The sequence below is a fragment of the Jaculus jaculus genome, chromosome 17 (genome assembly GCF_020740685.1).
Source record: "Jaculus jaculus isolate mJacJac1 chromosome 17, mJacJac1.mat.Y.cur, whole genome shotgun sequence".
NCBI lineage: Eukaryota > Metazoa > Chordata > Mammalia > Rodentia > Dipodidae > Jaculus > Jaculus jaculus.
This window is the reverse complement of record NC_059118.1, coordinates 22,005,355-22,030,002: the sequence shown is the minus strand read 5'-3', so window position 1 is coordinate 22,030,002 and position 24,648 is coordinate 22,005,355. Positions and strand designations below refer to the sequence as shown.

The following is a 24,648-nucleotide window of genomic DNA, read 5'->3' as shown; positions in this document are numbered from 1 at the left end:
AAAAACAAGGTAGAAGATGAGGTCCGACTCTGAAAGTTGTCCCCTGAAATTCACACGTGTGCCTGCAATCACATACATGGACACACACACAAACACTAAGTTAAATTGAATTAAAACTTAGAAAAACACAATGGGAGGAACTTCCTGCAGACAGTGATGAGATATCCCTCTTTCTGCTTCACAGCTTTTCGCCAGGCATTTTTCCCAACTTGCTGTCTGTGTAGATGCAAGGAAAGAGGGGAACGAGGAAATCGCTAACCCTTGCGGCACATTAGCACAAGGCACGGTCTCAGTGGTCTCGACAAGCACCATCGCGGCTTTGTGCAAGAAAGAGATGAAAAAAAAGTTCCTTTTTTTTTCTAACCTGAAGTTCCTCACTATAATGCCACAAAATAGTGATGCTGAACCCATAGTAGCCATTATGATAATAAATTTTGCTCAGAACCATTTTTCCTGTTTTCTAAATAACAAATAGAGCTGGGTGGTTCCGATACTGTTAAGTTTATAAGATCTGTTCAGAGGAGAAATGTCGATATTTCTCTCCTCCTTTTCCTTGTCCAGTAGGAAGAGGGCTGTCCCTGGGTTAATTCAGGTCAAGTGACGTGTGTACACCATGCTGCCTGTCTGTTTGTTTGTTTGTTTTTCACAAACTTGGCACTTAGTGTCCAAGAATATTATAACAATATCATTGGATCCAAGCACTGTAACCTCTAATACCTGACCCTAATCCTGTTATTCTTTCCTCCCCTGATCTCTCAGCCCCAGTTTATTGTGGTTTAGATTCCCTTCTTCCACAGACATCCCCTTTGCTTAAAAGTGGTTTTCTACCAAGAGGAAAAACATACCATTTCAATACTCTTGGAGTTCATCTGACTGATCATTTCTTATCTTAAGCAAAAACCTGAAAGCCAAAAAAAAAAAAAAAAAAAAGATAAGTCACTTCCAACTCAGCATGGTTTAGTTCAGAACCACACTGCACAATGATTTGGCCTCCGTCTTTAGAATGGCAGGCATCTGTATTTGGGATAGGGCCAGGTAGGAGGAGCATTTTCAACGAGGTTAGAAACCTGTGTAAAGCAGTGAAGAACTTGCCTTTTCTTTAAAAAAAAGGAAAAAAAAATTATTGGGTTGGAGAGATTGCCTAGTGGTGAAGGCACTTGCCTGCAAACCAAAGGACCCAGGTTCGATTCCCCAGGTCCTGTGTAAGCCAGATGCACAAGGTGGTGCATGCGTCTGGAGTTTGTTTACAGTGGTTGAAGGCCCTGGCATGCCCATTCTCTCCTTCTCATTTATTCTCTCTCTCTCTCTCTCTCTCTCTCTGCCTCTCTCTCAAATAAATAAAAAAATTATATAATTTATTTAAGAGAGAGCAAGAGAAAACATGGGCATACCAGGACCTCTTGCCACTGCAAGCAAATTCCATGTGCACGTGCCACTTTGTTCATCTGGCTTTTCGTGGATACTGGAGAATCAAACTTGGGCCATCGGGCTTTATAAGCAAATAACTTTAACCACTGAGCCATCTCTCCAGCCCCCAGAACAGAACTTTCTTATCCAAAAACCCACGAGCTGATTTGCAGTACATGAAAGCTATGGTAAACAACCCCGGAAGTGACTTGTGTGAATTCTGTGGCCAAAACAAAAAGGAGTGTGCCTGTTTGGGGCTAGAGAGGAGAGGGAGAAAGCAAGAATAACACAGGCACAAACTCCAAGAGGGTGGGTTTCTCCTGGCGCTCTTCTGTGGCACCAGGTGGTACTGTGGAATGTGGTCAGGCCCTGCCACATCGGGACGAGCTGCACAGGCAGAATGCCTCTCCCAGCAGAGTCCTGCCACTTCCTGGGCTCGCGTGGCCTCAGCAGGGGCGCTTTTCTTTCAATGAAGGATTGGCTGTAGTGATGGGCGTCACTCATCTGTGCTCCAGCCCCAGCAGATGAGTGGACCAGCCAGCTGCTCGTGCATCCCACACTTGGTATATTTGGTATATTCCTGACAATGCGACAAGCTCTTTGAGGAACACGGAAGTGAGTAATCATGAGCCTTGGATTTTATAGGAGTGTAACAAGATCTGGGAGATGGTCATCTGTACACGTAACATTACAGATAGCCCAAGCAGCCTATACTATCAGATCAACAACTTGATGTGAAGTCAGAACCATGTAGCCAACTTGCTGAGTGGCTCCTAGAGTCAGATAGACCTGCGTTTATATCTTGAGTCTGCACCTTACCTGCTATGTGACCTGGGGCAGAACAGGTAACCTCTCTAAGCCTCCGCTTCTTTACTTATAAAACAGAGCCATTTGTCTCATTATGTTGGGAGGATTTAAGAAACTCTTTACAGATGAAGTAGGCTAGTAGGAAAAAGTTTGTGAAAATGGTTGTCTTTGTGCTCAGTTGAAGAGGAGGTTGATTTCAGTGGAGGAGTAGGCAGCGATGTAAGGTATGTCATATTCCAAGTTATCTCAAAAGCAGGGGCTGGAGAGATGGCTTAGCGGTTAAGTCACTTGCCTACAAAGCCTAAGAACCCAGGTTCAATTCTCCAGGTCCCATGTAAGTCAGATGCACAAGGTGGCTCATGCACCTGGAGTTTGTTTGCAGTGGCTAGAGGCCCTGATATCGCCATTCTCAATCTCTCCCTCTCTTTCTCTCTCTGTCTCTAATAAATAAAATTTAAAATTAAATAAAAACAACCCAAAAGCAGGAGTATGACAGGGTAAGGGCTATCTGGAAAAAGCTAATGTTCTATTTTTATTTGATTACAAAGTTGTTAATCTTTGCCAATTTTACCTTAGGAATTCAAGGAGTTGTGGAAGCCTATCAGAGCTGTCTTCCTAAGCTCCAACTCTATGGTCCCACCAACATCGCCCCCATCATTCAGAAAGTTGCCAAGTCAGCGTCAGAGGAGACTAACACCAAGGAGGCATCGGTAAGGATAGGGACAAGTCACCTGCTAACCTTGCCAACAAGAGTTTGCCCTTTACTCTTCCTGATCTACCAACAAATTATACCTTCCCAACATGACTTTGAACAAGTGGCTTTCCATTCTTCTATCTTCAGTCTGTTCATCTGAAAATATGCAGATGGTCAAACCCAACTCTGACGGGATGTGAGGCTTAGGGATGACACACATCAAGTGTCTGCCACATTGCCCCAACACAGCAGACGCTCAGCAATGAAAGCTACCGTGGTTACCCAGTTGTGTCATACCCTACTTCTCTCGTACCCTCCTTCTGTCTCAGGAAAACTAAAAAGAAGTCCAGGGCTGGGCGTGGTAGCACATGCCTTTAATCCCAACACTTGGAAGGCAGAGATCGGAGTTTGAGGCCACCCTGGAGCTACAGAGTAAGTTCTAGGTCAGCCTGGGCTAGAGTGAAACCCTACCTCCAAAAGTAAGCTTCCTTCTAATATACCCATACTATAGATGAAAGAAATACACCACAGAAATAAAACAATGAGTGATTGTACCTTCTATTGATAAAGGACAGCAATACAAAACATCACAACAAAAATTTGTTTAAAATTTTTAGGCCAAAAAAGTTGTAGCCTTTTCTTTAATATTTTAAGAAGTATTTTTCCATAATAGTTTTTCTCTGTGTTTTTTGTTTGTTTGTTTGTTTTGTCTTGTTTCTCGAGGTAGGGTCTCACTCTAGGTCAGGCTGACCAGGAATTCACTATGTAGTCCAGGGTGGCCTCGAACTTTCAGTGATCTCCCCTGCCTCTGCCTCTCGAGTGCTGGGATTAAAGGTGTACACCACCATGCCCGGCTCTGGGTTATTTTTTTTTTTCAATGATATCAATACATTTCTATTTAGCTCTATAACTTCTTTTTCATGGGTAGCAGAATGTGACTGGTTCCTGAAGTCCTCTGTGTAATTCGATTCCGGGTTTCCAGATGCCACTATTGCATAAAGGAAGTAGTATTTTACTCCCTCGTCTTCTTATAGAAACTCGCCGGACCTGCCTGCTGCCCCCATGTGCTTGTGCGGCAGCAGGGATCAGTGACCACGCCCCCACAAAATGTCCGCCTCTCCTTGTCCACTGGCGCGTCCACTCCCTGAGGCCCACGCACATTGACTCAGAAGTGATGGCCCTATCTTTCTTCCTTGTCATTCATTTTTCTTTCCCCTTTCTGCTGAAGACTCATTTGCACTAGTAAGTAAACTTTCCATAGTAGCTCCTGTTTAAGATGAAAGCTCTCCGTTGGCTCCACTTTGCCCATTGCCACTTTGTTCCTAACTTTATACCTCTCTGAATCAAATTCACTGAAAGCCATCTGTATGCATTATCTCCATCTCTTCTCTTGTGAGTTCCTACACACAAACCCATCAGGATTTCCTCCCCAGTATCTCAGTATAGACTACACTTCATCAAAACCAAAGGATCCCTTTCTTGCCAAACCCGGTGGGCAAGTGCATCTTCATCTTGACCTTTCAGCATTTTCCTTTAAAAAAAAATCATTTATCTATTTATTTGCAAGCAGAGAGAGAGAGAGAGAAGGAGACCAATAGAGAGAATGGACACACTGGGACTTCCAAGCCATGCACTATTTTGTGCATCTGGCTTTTCATGGATACTGGGTAAATCGAACCTGGGTGGTTAGGCTTTGTAGGCAAATACCTAAACTGCTGAGCCATCTCTCCAGCCCTCAACCTTCCAATATGTTCTGATCCAGTGATCACAGTCCTCTCAAGATACTGGGTCCCAACACCAGGTTCTGCTGGTCTTTCTGCTGCCTCACTGACCACTCTGTCTTTCTCTATAGCTGCCTTTTGCTCTTCTTCCTCCCCCTCCTCCTCTTCACTTCTAAATGTTAAATCTCTGGGACTCAGTCTTTGAACCTCTTCTTCTATCTGACTGTGATGACTTTTTTGTTCATGGCTGTGACATCTTGTATCTCTGAACTTCAAATTCGTATGTTCAGCTGTTTCGTTGACATTTCCACCTGGATATGTCATAGCACAAACGCAGCCTATCCAACCTTGACTGTCTCACTCCATCAAAGTACCTCCTTTCCTGTCTTCCTGATCTCTGTCTATGGTCCTTCTGTTCACCTAGTTGATGAAACCAAACCTTGAAGTATGCTTGGGTTCCAATAAATATCCTCACACTTAGAAATTTAAAGCTGCAATAATCATCATTTCACACATTTTCTGTGGCTCAGAGGTCCACAGCTATCCTAGAGAGCTAAGGTATCTTTTAAGGTCATAGTCAAGAGGTTAGCCAGGTATAAAGCCCTTTGAAGGTTAGCCTGTGGCAGAAAGATCTGCTATTAAGATGGCTCACTTACATGCCTGCCCATGTAGTTGATAGGTTCTGGCCAGGGAATTCAGTTATTCATTTCATAGACTGCTCGAGAAAGCTGCTCAAACATCCTATAGTATAGCAACTGGCTTTCTTGAAGGCAAGTGAACCAAGAAGTAGCCAAACAGGAGTTACACTGTCTTTTATGACTTAACCTCAAAAGTCACACTCCATCATTTCGTAGTGATTAAATAAGCCTGAGATTACAGAGTGAATTCCAGGTCAGCCTGAGCTAGATCAAGACCCTACCTCGAAAATAAATAATAATAATAAATAATAAATAATTTTTAAAAATCATGATTAGCATCTTGTCACTCTCACCATCAGTTCTCCCTTGGCTTTTCATCAGGCTTAGAAAAAAATTCTCAATTCCACTACATAGTCCAGTCGCTTTCTTTTGTGCCCTAGATTGCAGTCAGGCCAGCCTTCTTGTTGTTCCTTAAACATACCAAATACATTCCCTCTCCTGGCCTTCTATTTTGCTTCTCCCTGCAGACTTCTCTCACTCTAAACAACCATATGGTCTATCCTCTGCTTTCATTAGGTCTGTTGAACTATCAGCTCCAGCTGATGAGCATGTTTTCAGTAACCAGACCATCCATTTTGTCATATCCCGGCTCTGGTTCTGTTCATAGCACCTTTCTCCACTTGAGACACTTGAGATGCATTTGCTCACTCAAATATTTTATGTCTCCTCTGCTTTTCTGTGTAAGCTCTCTTGTCAGAAGACCTCACTCAGTGCTATATCTCCAGCCAACCAACCAATGTCTGCATATGGTACACACTCCTTAAATTCCTAAAGAAGAACATAAAAGGCTTGGCACATGCCTTTAATCCTGGCACTCAGGAGGCAGAAGTAGGAAGGTCGCTGTGAGTTCAAGGCCAACCTGGGACTATAGAGTGACTTCCAGGTCAGCCTGGGCTAGAGTGAGACTTTAATCAAAAAAGAAGGAGGAGGAGAGAAAGAAGAAAGAGAAGAAGGAGGAGGAGGAGGAGATAACTCTATAAAATTACTTTTCACATGTTTATGATAAGGGTTTTGAGTTTTCTTTTGTATAATTAGCTTGTATCTTAAATATTCCATATCTGCAATGTGCTAGAAAATATGGTGTTCTTCTTTAGTGATAATTTGAAGTCTGTTCTTGAAACAGTCAGAGTTCCCAAGGCCCCTGGGGTGATGACAATCCATTCTCTCCTCATAATGTCTCCGTGGCTCCTCCAGGACTCTGTCACTTAATGACACACAGCAAAGACTACCAGGGCATGGAAGTAGTATGAGATACTTTTGTAACTGTCCTTTTATTTACATAGCTGACCACACTCTCACTCCCCTGCCCAATGACTACCAGGGGTCCAGTGTTTTTCTTGAGAAACAAGTGGGCCTGGCCAGTGTACCATATTCTCTTGCCGCCTATGATCATTATGTCATGTGATATAAAACAATTAACCAGCCAAATGATCTCAAAAGGGCCTGGAGTTCTGCATAGTGGACTGCTGACTCTATGAACTTGATGGTGTGTTTCCATGGGTGACATGTTCAGAAGGACGACCATGGACATATTGGATTTTTAAGATGGGCAGAGTCATTCTGTAAGCTGTGATATCATCCAGCAGAGATGCTGAGAGCTTGCTACCAGCCAAATTTATCCCAGCTATGGAGCTAAGAAACTCAATGTCCTCTCTACTGTTCTTTCCTCTTAAAAAAAAAACACAACTTATTTTTATTTATCTATTTGAGAGAGGGAGAGAGAGAGGAAAAGGCAGATAGAGAGGGAGTGAGAGAAAGAATGGGTGCACAAACTCCAGATGCATGTTCCACCATGCACATCTGGCTTATGTAGGTCCTGGGGAATTGAACCTGGGTCCTTTGGCTTTGCAGGAAAGTGACTTGACTTCACCACTAAGCAATCTCTCCAGCCCTTTTTCCTCTTTTTTTTTTTTTTGTCTTTTTTTTGAGGAACAGTCAATACTGCTCCACATCACAGACCAACCTCACCAGTGCAATGAGCCTTACAAGGCTGCCCCTAATGCTCCTCTGTCTAATCACAGAAGCCTTTGTGAAAAGTGAATCCTTGTGGATGCAAGAGGTAGGAACAAGTGATATATAGTATCAGATTTTCTTCCACCTTTTTTTCATTTTTTTTAATTGAAAAATGATTGTTCAGAAATCCAACATACAAAATAAATTTTATATTTTATTTTTATTTATTTACTTGACAGAGACAAAGAGAGGGAGAGAGAGAAAAATGGGCATACTAGGGCTCCAGCCACTGCAAACAAACTCCAGATGCATGCACCCCCTTGTGCATCTGGTTTACATGGGTCCTGGGGGATCAAACCTGGGCCCTTTGGCTTTGCAGGCAAATGCCTTAACTGCTAAGCCATCCTTCCAGCTCCAAAATAAATTTTTAAAAACACTACTAAAAACTTGTTTTCTTTACTACTTTTATTCACAAAAGTGTCCAAGACGCCCTTAGAATTCCCCAGAGCTTAATTTAAAACGTGGATGTTCCTACTTGGGGAAACAGGTCATTGGATAAAGTGCTTGCTATTCAACCCTGAGTACCCAATTTGATCCCTAGACCATATGCTAAAAGCCAGAAGCTCCAGCACACGTCTCTGATCTCAGCATGCTGGTGCTGAGATGGGAGTCAGGCGGGTCTGTTCTTGAAGGACAGGTCAAGAGCCAGGACCATCTTGAGAAGCATCCAGTCTATCCATAGATTGCCAGGTAAATTAGCCCTTTTGGCCAGATGGGCGATTCATCTCTTCTCTACAGGTGTCTCTTGTTTTTTGAAGTATGTGGTCCAGGGTCCCATATTATCATGGATTGCTAAGGGTCATGAGCTTGAAACCATTGGGCAAACTGTACCAAGGGATCAGATGCTGTAAGATTTTCTCCCAGACTTTGTAGAACTAGTTTAAAGACAAATAAAACCCCTTCTGATCTAAATAAGACCACAGGGAGATTCAGAAACTATGACATGGCATCCATGAACACTCTCCAGCCTCTGTGTGAGAAGAGCTGTTACCGCTAGCTTTGCTGGAAATTTCCATCAGGATTTCCATCCAGCAGTCTGTAGCTTATTGCCCTCAGCTGCATTAAACCCGTAAAGATCAGATTCCAGATTCCTGACAATCTTTGAGATGAGGGGTTCTTAACCTGCATATTCCATCAGTAACTGGGAGAGTCCATACAGCCCTTCTCAGAAGTGCTTCTGAAATGCTACAATAAACTATTAACTAAAATAATTATATTGCAGTGCAGTTAGCAAAATATTTTTAAATGTGACATGTGAGCATTGTAAATACAATAATAAAATGCTGTTTTGTTTACTTGTACAATTATAAGAACCATTAGCTAGTCTAATAATTCTGTAATTTTAAAATAGTACTCAGGGTGAATGGTACATTGAAATATCTGTGTCCCTGATACTATTGCAGGAAAATGTCCCAGATTTCTTTAGGCACCAACTAATATAAATATATGGCTACATTTATAATTGAAAAAGTGATAAATTTCAGTCACAGATCAGTGAAAATAAAAATATGCTTTAGCCAGGCATTATGGCTCATGCCTGTAATCCCAGCACTAGGGAGACTGAGGTGGGAGGGTGTCCATGAGTTTGAGGTCAGCCTGGGCTAAATAGTCAATTCCAGGTCAGTCTGGGCTACAATAAAACCTTGCTTCAAAGGATGGTACCAACATGTGCTATTTACATGTATGTCAATAACTAATAATTTTTTCTTTAAAAAAAAAAAAGGAGGGCTGGAAAGATAGCTTATCACTTAAGGCACTTGCCTATAAAGCCTAAAGACCCAGGTTCAATTCTCCCATTACCCACCAGATGCATAAGGTGCTGGAGTTCATCTGCAGTAGCTAGAGACCCTGGCATGCTCATTCTGTCTCTCTGTCTCTCTGTCTCTGTCTCTCTCTCTCTCTCTCTCTCTCTCTCTCTCTAATAAAAATTAAATTTAAAAAAAGAGATGAGCGTGGTGGCACACACCTTTAATCCCGGCACTTGGGAGGCAGAGGTAGGAGGATCTCTGTGCGTTTGAGGCCACCCTGAGACTGCATAGTGAATTCCAGGTCAGCCTGGGCTCCAGTGACACCCTCCCTTGAAAAACCAGAAAATTTTTTTTTAAAAAAAGAATTTTACACCCAAGTTCACAGACTACCTGAAATCTTTCAACAGTTCATACATCCAGGTTAAGAAACCTTGCTCTAAATACAAGGCCATGAAACTATAAACCAGGGACTGTTTTTCAATGGTTTGCAAGTTGAAACTGGGTTTTATTCAATGGTTGAGGAAAAAAAAATTCCCAGGACAATAATATGTTGTAACATATGCCATTCACATTTTAGTGTCCAGAGATATAGTTTACTGGAGTACAGCTGCCCTCATCCATCTTAAATGCTGTCCATGGCTGTCCTCACACGACAATGGCAATGCTAACTAAGTTGCATCCAACACCCTTGCTGTCTAAAAAGCCTAAAATTTTATTAACATGCTTTCACAGAAAACTATCTCCCAAAGCCCACTCTAGGCTTATTACCAGTTGAAAGTTTCTCCATGTGGTGGTATGACTGTAAGGCATTTTTGGTTTTTTTTGTTTTTTTTTTAATTTTTTTTTTATATTTTTTTTTACTGGAGAGCGACAGACACAGAGAGAAGGACAGATAGAGGGAGAGAGAGAGAATGGGTGCGCCAGGGCTTCCATCCTCTGCAAACGAACTCCAGACGCGTGCGCCCCCTTGTGCATCTGGCTAACGTGGGTCCTGGGGAACCGAGCCTCGAACCGGGGTCCTTAGGCTTCACAGGCAAGCGCTTAACCGCTAAGCCATCTCTCCAGCCCTGTTTGTTTTGTTAGCTTAATTTGGCCAGTTGGTTGGTTGTTTTCTTTTGTTTTTATTTCTTAACTTTTTTATTTTCCTCAAAGCATTGGTCAGGGAGGGGAGATTTGTCTCCAGAACTGTCGAGATCAGATGAGACAAGAGTCAGCTTGCAGGGACAGGGACACGGCGGTGCCACGCAAGAGCCTGCCTGGTCCCTCCCTTCGGGTGTGGTACCTGCCTTCCAGGTGCACCCCGGAAGGCTGAATGGCAACCCTGGTGTGTTCTGTAACCCCTTCTCTCATCTCCAACTCACCAAAATTGTCTCCTCTAAACTCCCAGGCTGGCTTCCTTTGGCAGACTTTAGACTTAGCATAGACATGGGGGGAAAGGTGGAACTCGCATGGCCTTGTGAGCTAGTCAGCTGGGTGTAGATAGAGGATGGATTTGCTGCCAGGTTTGGAACAGAAAGGGCTTCCGTATGAAAGTGCATGAAAAGAATTCAGAACGTGTGGCTGTCTTCATCACAGTGTGAGTTTCAGTGACCCCTAGTTTGTAACTTTTTGTCTAAAATCACTCTTTTCAGGCTTGAAGAGAAAAGAGGGAACTTTTAGCACCACCAGTGTACTTGCAACCTTTTTAACGTGTATCATTCTCAAATGAGAGGTCTTCAAAGTGAGGCCCTGCTATGAAGCCTTTCTCCTTTGAAGTTTGATTTTTTTTAAGTTTATTTTTATTTATCTATTTATCTATGTGATTCTGGGTATCAAACCCAGTGTCTCATATGCTAGGCATTCACTCTTACACTGAGCTATATTCCTAACCTGGAATGTCTTAATCTCCCCATATTTTCTGAGAAAAATATTAGAAGTAGGGATTACATGGGAAGTTCTTTCAAACTTGGCCTGAGCTCCATCTCCCTGACCCTCTTCCCTCTCCTCACCCAGTAAAGGTAGCGTGGTACCTCACCTGCAGTGAGTCTTCCCGTACTCATGTGTGCAGTCTTTCCTTCCATCCCCACCTCAGCTGAGCTGCCTGGAAGCCTCATCGGGTGGCAAGAACTCAGGAAGCATTTAGACCAGGAGCCAGAGCTTGGAGCACAAGCTGGCACAGTGAAGCCACAGGAACTTAACAACCCAGAGAAAGGCCACCATTCAGCGTATGACCAGCCCCGCCCCCCTCCTAGCAGGGCTTTCAACCCAAGCAGTCCAGTAGAAATATCATGCAGCTCCTAGATACAATTTTAAATTCTGCAGAAGCCACATTTAAAAAGTAGGAACGAGTTGGGGGAAGTGGCGCACGCCTTTAATCCCAGCAGTCGGGAGGCAGAAGTAGGAGGATCACTGTGAGTTCGAGGCCACCCTGAGAATACATAGTGCATTCCAGGTCAGCCTGGGCCAGAGCGAGACCCTACCTCAAAACAAAACAAAAACGTAGGAAAGAAACAGGGACATCCATTTCGATAACATGCTTTACTGAAAATCCCCTTATCATTTTAGTATCTGCTCCATATAAAAATGACTCATGAAATATTTCATGTCCTTGTATTATACTAAGTCTTTAAAATCTTGGTGTAATTTACACTTATGGCATCTCCACTTGGGTGCTGACTCATGACAGATACTTGATCTTTATTTAAATGTTATGAATTGATAGCTGGGCATGGTGGCACACGCCTTTAATATCAGCATTTGGGAGGCAGAGGTAGGAGGATCACCATGAGTTCGAGGTCACCCTGAGACTACATACTGACTTCCAGGTCAGCCTGGACTAGAGTGAAACCCTACCTCGAAAAAAAAAAAAGTTACGAGTTGATAATTGAGAGTGTAAACCCATGTACTTGATTTGTTCTTAGCATACTTAAAAGATGTAGAATAACTGAAAACTGGGTTTACATTTTGTTAAATGTAATTTCAATTTGTTAAAATTAAAAATTCAGTTCCTTACTCTGGTCACTTTTCAAGGACTCAGTATTTTCCCGAGGCTAGTGGATATTATATATTGGATAATGCAACTTGGTATTCATAAGTCTTCAAGCTGAAGGGGACCATTGTAAAGATCTTGTCCCACTCCTCATTTGACAGAGAAGAAACCAAGAGCCAGAGTATGAAAGGATCTTCCCAGGTCCCACAGAATGAGACTGATTCACCTGACTTTCTGTAGAGCATTGCTGAGCTCTGTGTAGTATGTTTACTAATTCTCTTTATGGTAACACTAAACCTCATAACTTTCGGTAGGATGATTATTATAATTTAGCCATAGTTACTGTGCCCACCATTAACTTCCATTCATCATTATCTTAATTAAGCCCCTAAGGTTGCCCAACATGGCATCCAAATAAATGTCTGTCATCCCCCTGCTGCAGTCACTATGCAAGGAAGTCACCCAGATGTCTAAATGGTATTACATTGTCCTTTTCTTCCCCACTGTCACCTGTCTACAGCAATACTTCATCCTGCTCATCCTGACAGATGGCGTCATCACAGACATGGCCGACACCCGGGAGGCCATCGTCCACGCCTCCCACCTGCCCATGTCAGTCATCATCGTGGGAGTGGGGAATGCCGACTTCAGCGACATGCAGATGCTAGACGGCGACGATGGGATTCTACGGTCACCCAAGGGGGAGCCCGTCCTTCGAGACATTGTCCAGTTTGTACCCTTCAGGAATTTCAAACATGTATGCATCTACTTGGTGGGGGAGGCTGTGGGCATCTCCCACACATGTCCACTAACTACTGTCGTCATGACCAGCCATTCTTGGTGTGTGTGTGTGTGTGTGTGTGTGTGTGTGTGTGTGTGTGTGTGTTGTATACACACATGTGTGTATTATGCATTATGTCCTGTAGACATGCCTGTGGAGGCCAGAGAAAGATGTCGGTGCCCTCATCTACCTTTCTTCCTCCTTAGTTTCCTGAGGCAGACTCTCACTGAGCCAGCAAGTCCCCTCAGTTCTTCTGTCCCCGCTCTCCTCAGCACTGCTGTGCCAGGCCCAGTTTTCGTTGTAGGTGCTAGGGGCCAGACTCGCTTCTTCATGCTTGCACCACAGATGCTCTAACCCACTGAGCCATCTCCACAGCCCCCACCTGCCATTCTTGAAGCAACGTCAGTTGTCCATATCTAAGCTGGCCAAATCCCACAACAAAGATACACAGAACAGGACAGTGCAGGAAAAGGAGTGTAAACTGGATTATAAGAAGTGATACTAACTAGAGTAGCCAAAATTTTATAAATTCTTGTCCTTATGCAGATTGCTTAGGATCTCAGGTGCTCCCCTGGGGCTGCCAACATCATTTGGGCAGTTCATTGCCTTGCCCAAGGGCACCCAGTAAAGGAGCAGAAGTAAGCTGAAACTCAGCCTGTAGTCTGGCTTCTCAAGTCATGTGCCCTAGTCAAAAGCTGCCTCTGCCTTGGCAAAGAATATTTCCAAAATGACAGAAGGCTGAAACCCTCTCGATATAGTAATCAGCATTGACGATTCATTTCACTCATTCATGAACAAGATGATCGACCTGGTTCCAAGGAACACATAAAGCAGTTTAGTGTGGTCAGTGGGGGGAGGGGGAGATTCTTGGATAAGTTTGCCAAAACCAGACTGGCTAATAACCAACAGCATAAATATATCTTTAAATTACCTTGTCTGGTGGACAGAAATCGCTTGCATCCTCTCGGTTTCTGCAGTTATGGAGCCTTATCAATGATAAGTAGAAAGAAAAGCAGTTATTTTCCCAACATCATTGAAGTTTTCCCACTAGACAATGCCCGGATGTGATAATGGGAAGGTTTTCAGTAACACCCTTGCCATGCTTCTAATATTTGGATACTCATTAAGTTCGTGTAGAAGCTCCACAAACTCTTAATCCCGTAAAGCTCTGATCATCCAGATTGATGCCTTTGACTCTTTAAAGTCTCCTTCAGAGCTGTGCCTGGGAACCCACGATGGTGCTGTGAGTGACCACGGACAGTCAGTCCCCTGTGTTGGTTTGTTTGTGACCTGTATGAAAACTGCCCAAGAGCAAAGCATGCCCCTGGCCCCTGCTGTCCGCTCGGGCCCTGCCTTCTACACTGCAGCCAGTAGTGAGTATATCAGTCACCTGTCCAGATGAGAGGGGCTATACCTGGCCTCTCCCAGCACGAGGGGGTTCCCGAAGTTTTCAGCATCCTGAAGTTGCTCCACAGTCTCCTCAGGAAAGAACAGAGCCCCATCTTTCTCTAACACACAGTGTCCCCCTCTGTGCCAGGACCATCAATGCAAGGGAGTCTGTGTCCCCACCGGAAACGCCTCTCTTAGCTTCTGCAGTGGCCCCTATCTACATGGGGCTCCATCAGTTCTGAGGCCAGGGAGATGCTGTCACACCCAAGCTCTGCCACCTGATGTTTGAGAAAATCATCTTCCTCTAATCCAAATCTCTCACTCACATGATTCCCTGACATTCTTCACGGCCGTTTTATCAGCTCTGTGTAGGCATGACCAATCCAATCTGGGCTCACACTGGGACCCCAGCCACACTGGTTCTGGCCATCCTAGCATCAGAGCTCTTCTCGTGTAACACTTTAAACATAGCTGCCCATTCTACTAATGTCTCCCAGGGAGGAGCTTCCTAGAGAGCATTGCGATACATTGCCCGCCCTGCAGCCTCAGCTACAGTCTAGATTCCACCCCATAGGGAAGTGGCTACACACTCCAGGACACCCCAGACAATGGGATTTGTTCATAACTATGTTGCCATACAATCACTATTCTCCTTTAAAGAGGGGGGTGCTGTGGCTTAATAAAAATCATTAAATGGACCAAAGAAAAATCAATGCCCTGCTGCAGAATTGAGCACAGAGGGAGTTTCCAAATAGCAACATAAACAAACCTCTTCACAAGTTCCCAGGTTGATGCATGATGGGGAGGGGGGATTAACCACCACATTCTCCCTTCCACTTTCCCATGGAGCAGCTTTCCACAGGAAAGCACTCACTGAGAGAGGCTTCTGTTGCAGTTACCTTCTCGGGGCTGGCACAAAGCACCCGACAAAAAGCAGCCTGTGAAAGGAAAATGTTTTTCTCTTTGGCTACAGCCTTGAGGGGAAACTTCACGGTGGCAGGGGAAAATGTGGTGTGAGCAGAGGCTGCACATCACCTCCTGGCCAATATCAGGTGGACAACAGCTGCAGGAGAGTGTGCCAAACACTGGCAAGGGGAAGCTGGCTGTAACACCTGTAAGTCCCTCCCTCCAACAACACACCTCCTCCAGCAAGGCTCCAATTCCCAAATTGCCATCAGCTGGAAACCAAGCATTTAACATGAACACATGTGTTCATGGGGGATGCTGCATTCAAGCCACCAGCCCTCAAATTGTCGGTGTATGGACAGCAAGGGGTGGAGGTAGATGGAAATAGCATGGAGGCATAGACTGGTTAGACCAAATTTACACCAGCAGCTATGTTCTATAAAGCTTGCCATTTCCCTAGGTGTCTAAGGTAGAGGGAAATATGTTAAGATCTCTTAAAACTTTTTTTTTTTAATTTTTATTTATTTATTTATTCGAGAGCAACAGACACAGAAAGACAGATAGAGGGAGAGAGAGAGAATGAGCGCGCCAGGGCTTCCAGCCTCTGCAAACGAACTCCAGACGTGTGCGCCCCCTTGTGCATCTGGCTAACGTGGGACCTGGGGAACCGAGCCTCGAACCGGGGTCCTTGGGCTTCACAGGCAAGTGCTTAACCACTAAGCCATCTCTCCAGCCCAAGATCTCTTAAAACTTTTTATTGACAACATCCATACATATTCAATATGCCATGGTCATAGTTCCCTCCCACAACCCTCCCCTTAGCCTCTCTTGTATGCCCTCTCCACTGAGTCCTCTATTCCCAGCTAGTCCCTCTTCCACTTTTTGGCAATTTTTTTTTTTTTTAAGAGAGAGCAAGTGAGAGAGAGATGGATGAAGAATTGGTGCGCCAGGGCCTCTAGCCACTGCAATCGAACTCCAGATATTTGCACCACCTAGTGGGCATGTGCGAACTTGATCTAGCCTCACCTTTGTGTGTCTGGCTAACATGGGATCTGGAGAGTCAAACATGGGTCCTTATGCTTCACAGGCAGGCACCTTAACTGCTAAGCCATCTCTCCAGCCCGACAATTTTCATATATGCACAAAATGTACGTAGAAACCTAGTCATCTCACCCTTCTATGTCTTTTCCCCACCCCCATACTCCTTTCTCTGACCCCTCCCTCCATCCAACAAGTTCCTCCACTGTTCTGACAGCCTGCTCCATCTTACAGCCCAACAAAATGTAGCTGCACGCCAGGTGTTGTAGCACACACTTTTAATCCCAGCTCCCAGGAGGCAGAGGTAGGAGGATCACTGTGAGTTCAAGGCCACCCTGAGAATGCATAGTGAATTCCAGGTCAGCCTGGGCGAGAGTGAGACCCTACCTCGAAAAAAAAAAAAAGTAGCTGCACTATTGACCACAATCTATGACTTCGCCTGAATAAAGAGAATCAAAGAACTCATTCCCTAGATGTATGGTTTTCCCTTAACCACCCTCTCTTGCACAAACACACACACACACACACACACACACATAATACAAGGAAAATTCCACTTAACCAGAAAAGGTTCTAACTTCCTTCCTTAAGCTTCCTTCTAGTCCCCAAACATTCATTAGACATTGGGACCACCAATGATAGGCATACCCCTGAGTCCAGGCGACAGATGTATCCACCTCCACCTGAAAGAATTTACTGAAGTCCTGCAAGATTGAGCCAGAGTTAGCAACAGAGGGACTGGGGAAATGGCTCAGTCGTTAAAGATGTATGCTTGCCATTAGTACCCATGTAAAGCTGGACACAAATTGGTACACACATCTGTAATCCAAATGTGCCTATGGCAATGGGAGGCAAGGCTAGGAGAATCTAGAAGCTTGCCAGCAGCATTAACAGTAAGGGAGACCCCGTCTCAAGAGGACTGAAGCTGGAAAGATTGCTCAATGGTTAAAGGTACTTGCTTATAAAGCCTGATGTCCTGGGTTCGATTCCCCAGTACACACCAGATGCACAAAGTAGAGTGTGCATCTGGAGTTCATTTGCAGTAGCAGGAGGCCTTGGTGCACCCATTTTCCCTCTCTCTCTCTAACAAATAATTTTTTAAAGGAGAGAGGGAGAGGAGAAACACCCAATGTTGTCCTCTGACCTCCACACAAGCGCTGTGGCAAATATGTGCCTATACATACATACACACACACACACACACACACACACACACACACACACACACACACACACAATAAATAAATAAATAAATAACAGATATCAACAGAAAACCTACACACTAACCTGGAGGGCTTTAGAACACATGCCTTAAGCTTGGTATGTGAGGAAGAATGAAGACTCAGTGAAACAGGGGTTTGATGGGGCATCAGCAGCAAGGGAAGTGCCCCACACTGGACAAGGAATCAGGGTGCTCTTGACAGTCCTATACCATGGGCATCTTCAGTGACTTACTCAGAACACCAGTGGCATATCACCGGCCTTATCTTTATGGATTCCAAATTAGATTTTGAACACCGTTTTATTATCCAAACTAATCTATTCAGAATTCAATAAACCATAAATAAACAGGAAGCTGAGGAGATGATATCATTTCATAGAAAGCAGCAACCCATGAGGTGCCTCTCTATTTTCTCCCCACATGGTAACTTGGAGCTTTAACGTGCTCAGTGCATGGGCTCCAAGCTATGTGACTCTCGGTAAATTGTTTAACCTCTCTGCGCCACAGTCTTTCATCTGTAAAACAAGGTAAATACCATGTGCATTGGAAGGTTAAAGGTGGCATCTATGCCCAGTGCCTGATTCATGGAGGTGGTTAATATATACAGCTTTTATTACTATTTTTACCAACTTATTTCATATTTTTGGTCCCCACCCAACTCATGGCCCCACAGTCTATGTGCTTGCCACCAGCACAGACATACAGTGGAGGAAATGACTCACATAGAATCTCTATCCAGCAGAATAGCCACCAATCATAAGTGGATATTTACATTTGAATTCATTAAAATTAAGAAAAATTAAAATGCATTTACTCGGTGATTCTATCTACATTTTTTGGAGTTCAATAATTGCATGCTGCTAGTGATTCCATATTGGACTATACAAGACCCTTGCAGAAGGTTTTGACAGCCCTTTTAAGAACTATTTTGACCATCAGAAATAGCACATCCATTTTATGGTGGATTAAATAAGCGGTTCTTTTTTTTTGACATGTGTGTGTGAGTTTATATGTGTGCAGGTGTATGTGTGTCTGGGTGTGTGCAGTCATGCATATATTTACGTCGAGGCCAGAGGTAGGCTTTAGGTATCTTCTGCAATCACTCTCCATTTAGTTTTTGAGATAGAGTCTCTCTCTGAACCCAGAGCTCACCAATTTGGCTAGACTAGCTAGCCATCAAGTTCCAAGAATTCTCCTTTCCCTGCCTCCCTAGTACTGAAATTACAGGTGCACATCACCACACCTGGGTTTTATTTGAGTACTGGCATCTGAGTTCAGGTCCCCATGCTTGTGGGTAAGCACTTTACCAACTGAATCTTTTCTCTAGCCCTTAAATGAATGGAGTGACATTACTACCCAGGAGACATTGGCAAAATCAGGAGGCAGGTTGGAATTTGGGGGGGGGGGCGGGGCAGGGGTTTCAAGGCAGGCTCTCGCTCTAGCCCAGACTGACCTCGAATACACTGTGTAGTCTCAGAGTGGCCTCAAACTCATGGCAATCCTCCTGCCTCTGCCTCCTGAGTGCTGGGATTAAAGACGTGCGCCACCACACCCGGCTCATTTTGGAATTTTAGATGGTGACAAATATGAGGTGCTACTTGCATATGGAAGCCTTGGCTGCTGATAAAAGGCCTACAGTAGGGCTGGAGAGATGGCTTAGCAGTTAAGGTGCTTGCCTGCAAAGACAAAGGACTCAGGTTCGATTCCCCAGTACCCACATAAATCAGATGCACAAGGTGACGCATGTGTCTGGAGTTCATTTGCAGAGGCTGGAGACCCTGACATGCTCTCACTCGCTCTCTCTCCCTTTCTTTCTTTCTCTCTCAAATAAAACAAAATAATAAACTTTTTTTTAAAAGCCTACAATACACCAGGTAGTTCTTCACAGAAGGAACTTTTCAGTCCAAAATATCTATAATGCCAAAGCTGCTAAGCCACCATTTTATGGAGCTAGATTTAAGGTCTGTTTGGCCACTGATAATTCTGTTTCTGAATGCTTCAGTAATGTGAGGGTTAGCACTTTATGATCCCCTTTGATGGCCTGTCATAATCATAAAGTGGCTGCTATAACTCCAGAAATCACATTCTAATTTGAAAAAAGAAAGCAAGGGTTGCAAGGGAAACAAAGCCAGCAATGTCTGTCCCCTTCACCGAGAAAGAAAAAGTTTCCAAAAAACATCCTCCAGGAAATTTCCATTTCCATTACATTTCTAAAGGTAAGTGGGCAGCCCTAGATGCAAAGAAGGTTGGAAATTCAAGTTTTGAGCTTTTTTGGCTTTCTTTATTTATTGTGTAAGTGTGAGAGAGAAAGAGAGAGAGAGACAGACAGACAGACAGGATATGGGCACACCAGGCTTTCTTGCCATTGCAAATGAACTCCAGATGCATGCACCATTTTGGGTATCTGGCTTCATGTGGTACTGGGGAATAGAACCCAGGTAGGCCGGTTTTGCAATCAATCACCTTTAGCCACTCAGCCATCTCCCCAGCCTTTTAAACTTTTGCTCGTGTGTGTGTGTGTGTGTGTGTGTGTGTGTGTGTGCGCGCGCGCGCACTATGGTAGGTGTGGTGCATGCACATGTATGTGCCCTTGTGACACCCTTATATGCTCACCTGTGGTGGCCTGAGCAAAGCGTCGGGCACCCAACTCCATCCCTCTTCCTCCCATTGTTGTTGGACCTGGAGTCTCTTAACTGATACTGGTTCAGGTTGCTTTTCACAAGCCTGGGCGATTCCCTGGTCTCTGCTGCCCTTTGCAGGGATGGGGTTACAGGTGTTCGGGGCTCTGCCCACCTGCTTGCACCGGCTCTGAAGATGCGAACGCAGGTGGTTTCAGGCTCCCTTAAGCCCTCGAGTTTGTGCAGGGAGCACTCTTGACCCCTAAGCCATCTCACCACCCCAGGTCACGGGCTGTCTCACCTTCTCACCTTTATACAAGAGGTGGCAAAGCTGGGAACGAATTGTGTGTCTGCTTTAGTGTGCGCATGGACTGTGGCCTTGCCCCCAAGCAATCATTTATAAATCAAAAGGGAACCTGGAGGTCAGGTTTCCCACATGTTGTGATATGAGGGAGCACTTTGAAAAGCTCTTCAGTGTTTCCAGGTTTTTAAATATGTATGTCTCCCGTATCTATCTATCTACCCATGTATATATGTATGGATATATTGGAGTTCAATAATAATAATAATTGTGTGCTGCTAGTGATTCCATATTGGACTATATAAGATCCTTGCAGAAGGTTTTGACAGCCCTTTTAAGAACTATTTTGACCATCAGAAATAGTACATCCATTTTATGGTGGATTAAATAAGTGGTTCTTTTTTTGACATGTGTGTGTGAGTTTATATGTGTGCAGGTGTATGTGGATAAATTATATATATATAATTTATTCATTTGAGAGAGAAAGAAAGAGGCAGAGAGAGAGAAAGAAAGGAAAAGAATGGGCGCACCAGGGCCTCCAGCCACTGAAAACAACTCCAGATGCGTGTGCCCCCTTGTGCATCTGGCTTATGTGAGTCCTGGAGAATCAAACCGAGATCCTTTGGCTTTGTAGGCAAGCATCTCACCCACCAAGCCATCTCTCCAGCCCTGTCTCCTGTTTTTTGACAGTCTGTTAGATAGAATGAATTTTTTTTTCCTTCTTGTTTTTGTCACTCAGTACATTGGGGCTTAGGAAAGTTGAATGGCTCTGTGGCAAACTACATGAGAAAGAAAGAACTGGAAGGACAGTCACCCGGCCACTTAGGCCAGCAAGCCCTCATCCCCCACACCAAGCCTCCAATCTCTTTAATAATAGCTAACACTGAGGTTACAACCACCAAAGATACTTGTCAGGCCGCGGAATCCAGTTCTCCATGACTCCAGAGTCCACACAAGCTCAACCTCAGCTGTTCTCTGGGGAAGAATCATCACTGTCCATCGCAAGGTCCTATGTCCCCCACCCCAAGTCAGAGAGCTGACCCATGATGCTGACGGGATTGGGATAACTTAATTACAGTGTCCTTCAAAACCTTGGCCTCTGGATGGACTGGGGAGATGGCTTGGCAGTTAAAGGTACATGTTCACAACATCTGCCAGCCTAGGTTTGATGCTCCAGTATACACATAAATCCAAACACACAAAGTGGCATGTGTCTGGAGTTCATTTGCAACAGGAAGAGGACCTGATGTACCCATTCTCTCTCCCTCTCCTCTCTCTCTCTCTCTCTCTCTCTCTCTCCATCTCCATCTCCCCATCCCTCCCTTTTCCCTCTTCACAAATAAATAAATAAAAGGATTTTTTTTTTTTTTGAGGTAAGGTCTCACTCTAGTCCAGGCTGACCTGGAATTCACTATGTAGTCTCAGGCTGGCCTTGAACTCATAGTGATCCTCCTACCTCTGCCTCCCAAGTGCGGGAATTGAAGGCATGTGCCACCATGCCCAGTTTAATAAAAAGATTTTTTAAATAAATAGTTTTTAAATATTTTATTTTTATTTATTTATTTGACAGAGAGAGAGAGAGAGAGAATGGGCATGCAAGGGCTTCCAGCCACTGCAGACAAACTCCAGACATGTGCGCCCCCTTGTGCATCTGGCTAACATGGGTCCTGGGGAACCGAACCTAGGTCCTTTTGGCTTTGCAGGCAAATGCCTTAACCACTAAGCCATTCCTCCAGCCCAAATAAATAGTTTTTAAAAATAAAAGACCCTGCCTCAAGCTTACTTTCCAATTGAATGACCACCAACTCTGAGTCCCTTGTGAACACACACACACACACACACACACACACACACACACACACACTTCCTTCATCCCTATCAGATGATTCACTGTCCCTAGAATGATCAAGTGCCACTCCCTACACCCTTCTCTGCATTTTTAACACATTCCCAAGTTAAATAGGCTTTCCTCTTGGAAGCCTGCTACCATTTCCTCTAACATAGCTTTTTGAGACTTTCTATAATAGTACTTCTCAAACTCCAGTAGGAATCGCCAGATCACTGGGTTAAAATGCAGATTCTAGCTCAGGAGCTATATTATTAGTGGGAAGGTATTGGTTTGAACACATCTATCAGTCTGCATGGCTAGCAAGCTCTTACCTAAATGACTAAGTTCTATCCCACAGTAGACTTAATCCTGGCCATGTAAGGCTGTCCTTGCGATTACAACTTTGGTGACAGACCCACAACCTCTAACATAGTGACTGGAACATGAGTAGATATCTATAGTTGCATGCAAATCAGAGAAATGTAAAATGAAAATTCACAGAACAATATCCCTTCCAGCTTTCACCCAGCTTCAGATATGGTCATTTTACACTGAGGAGCAAGAAGGAAAAAAAATTTTAAGAAAGATTAAATTGAATGCATAAATAAATTTATGAATGAGGTTAGCTGCTCATAGCAGTATTCAAATTTTTGACTTCAAATCTAGATCAGATTTCTTTAGCCAAGAGCCAAAGTCATGGTCCTTTCTCCTTTCCTGCAGGCATCTCCAGCTGCCCTTGCAAAGAGTGTGTTGGCTGAAGTTCCAAATCAAGTCGTGGACTATTACAACGGCAAAGGGATTAAACCAAAGTGTTCGTCGGAAGTGTTTGAGTCTTCCAGGACACTAGCGCCATGAACTCAACACACTTTTACAGAGTTCTGAAATACTACCCCTGCTAATATTTACTACTTCTACTCCTCTATATAAAAAAAATAATAACGCTAATACACATTTAAAACTAGCACGTTTTGGTGATTTTTACCTACCTGACAAGTTTTTTTGCATGTTGTAGCCCCATGACCTGGATCTGTTAAGCCCTTGTATTGTTAAAGACTTTTTACAAAGAAATACAAATAATATTAACTTACTCTTTACAGCATGTCGCCTTGAAATAAAATGGTATATGTATCCATTTTTATACAGGTTTGTTGAAATTTTGCTAAATTTCTTATTATCTTTACACTGTAAAGCATTTTGAAACATTTCTTGAATGTTGATAGCCAAAACATATTTGGTTTTATCTGCTACAGGATGAAAGACCTTTCAGGATGGCAGATGCATGGACTGTATTTTGCATGTTTAAAATAATGAATAAAAAATAACCTTATACTGTTTTTGCAGTTGTTATCGATAATTCCTCCATGCTGAGAATGGTCTCTATACTAAATACATTTATCCACCTAGAGGTAGTCCTTTTTTTTTGAAGAGGGTCTGGGACATTTAGCCCAGCACCTCCTACTACTAATTTACCATGCACACAAATTACTCAAGTGTCTTGTTAAAATTCAGATTTTAATGCGGCAAGTCCATGCAGGAGCCATGATCCTGCATCTCTCATGAGGTCTCAAGTGATGCTAATGCAGTCCTCCAACTATGCCAGGTTGCAAAACAGAATCCAGGCGAAACAGTTCCCAACTTGCTAGGGAATGACATCGCTTCTCTTCCAAGTAGCATGAAGGTCCAGCCTGCCTCCGAGTTGAGACTAGGAAGTTATGAGACTGATTCCAGAAGATATGCCCACCTCACATCAGTCTCACTGCTTTGTAGTCACACCTCCTCCTTAAACAAGGCCTGCTCCTATTCTCCTAAAAGAGGCACGCACCCCACTGCATGAATGGTTACATTTCTATGTCAATTTCCGATAATTACCTGGAAGAAAGTGTCCACTGGAACCTGAATGGAATCATGCCCATGGAAAGTAGCCAGGCAATGTTGCTTCCCAGATTTCTGTTCCACTAAGGTGATCTTTTAGCTTAGTGTGAGGCTTCTTAGTGCCTCTTTTATCACACCTCCGTGAGAACTCTATAAGCAGAAATACCTAGAATCACTGTCTAGTGTGGAGGTGTTTTGCTTGAACATATATCAGACTTGAACCAAAATAATGACTCTTACTTGTAATCTTCCAGACAAATGGACAAGTGTCTTATAAGCATAAAGCACAAAGATAGTGAAGTAAATCACAAGGCAAAAAAAAAAAAAAAAATCTGTTTGGTTTTTTTAGAGAGAACAATATTAATAAGCAAACCAATGCCTTGTATGACTTCCAGATTTATAATTATATATCTTAATCTTGCAAATACATGTCAACCAAATGCACAACATTTTGGGAATGATGGTTTAAAAAAAAAGTATGACTGAAAACATCGTAAATGTTTGCTCTGTATTGTTTTCTGAATAAATTGGGTACTTACAGAAAATTTCCAAGTGTTGTGGTCTTGTTTCTCTTCTGAAAGCAATTCCCTTGGACCGATGTGTTTCATGCAAGTGAGAGAACCTTGTATTAGGAATT

At 43.6% G+C, this 24,648-nt stretch overlaps 1 protein-coding gene across 4 annotated transcripts in view; it reads left to right on the top strand.

The window, feature by feature from the left end:
* Cpne4 (copine 4) overlaps positions 1 to 24,357 on the top strand; it is a 568,085-nt gene extending 543,728 nt beyond the window's left edge. For all 4 annotated transcript variants that reach the window (XM_045137041.1, XM_004664327.3, XM_045137042.1 and 1 more), the window contains 3 exons: positions 2,791 to 2,924; positions 12,577 to 12,813; positions 22,860 to 24,357. In XM_045137041.1, the coding sequence (XP_044992976.1) occupies positions 2,791 to 2,924; positions 12,577 to 12,813; positions 22,860 to 22,994 (506 nt within the window). In that variant the 3' untranslated portion in view covers positions 22,995 to 24,357. The remainder of the gene's footprint in view (positions 1 to 2,790; positions 2,925 to 12,576; positions 12,814 to 22,859) is intronic.
* The last annotated feature ends 291 nt before the right edge of the window (positions 24,358 to 24,648 follow it).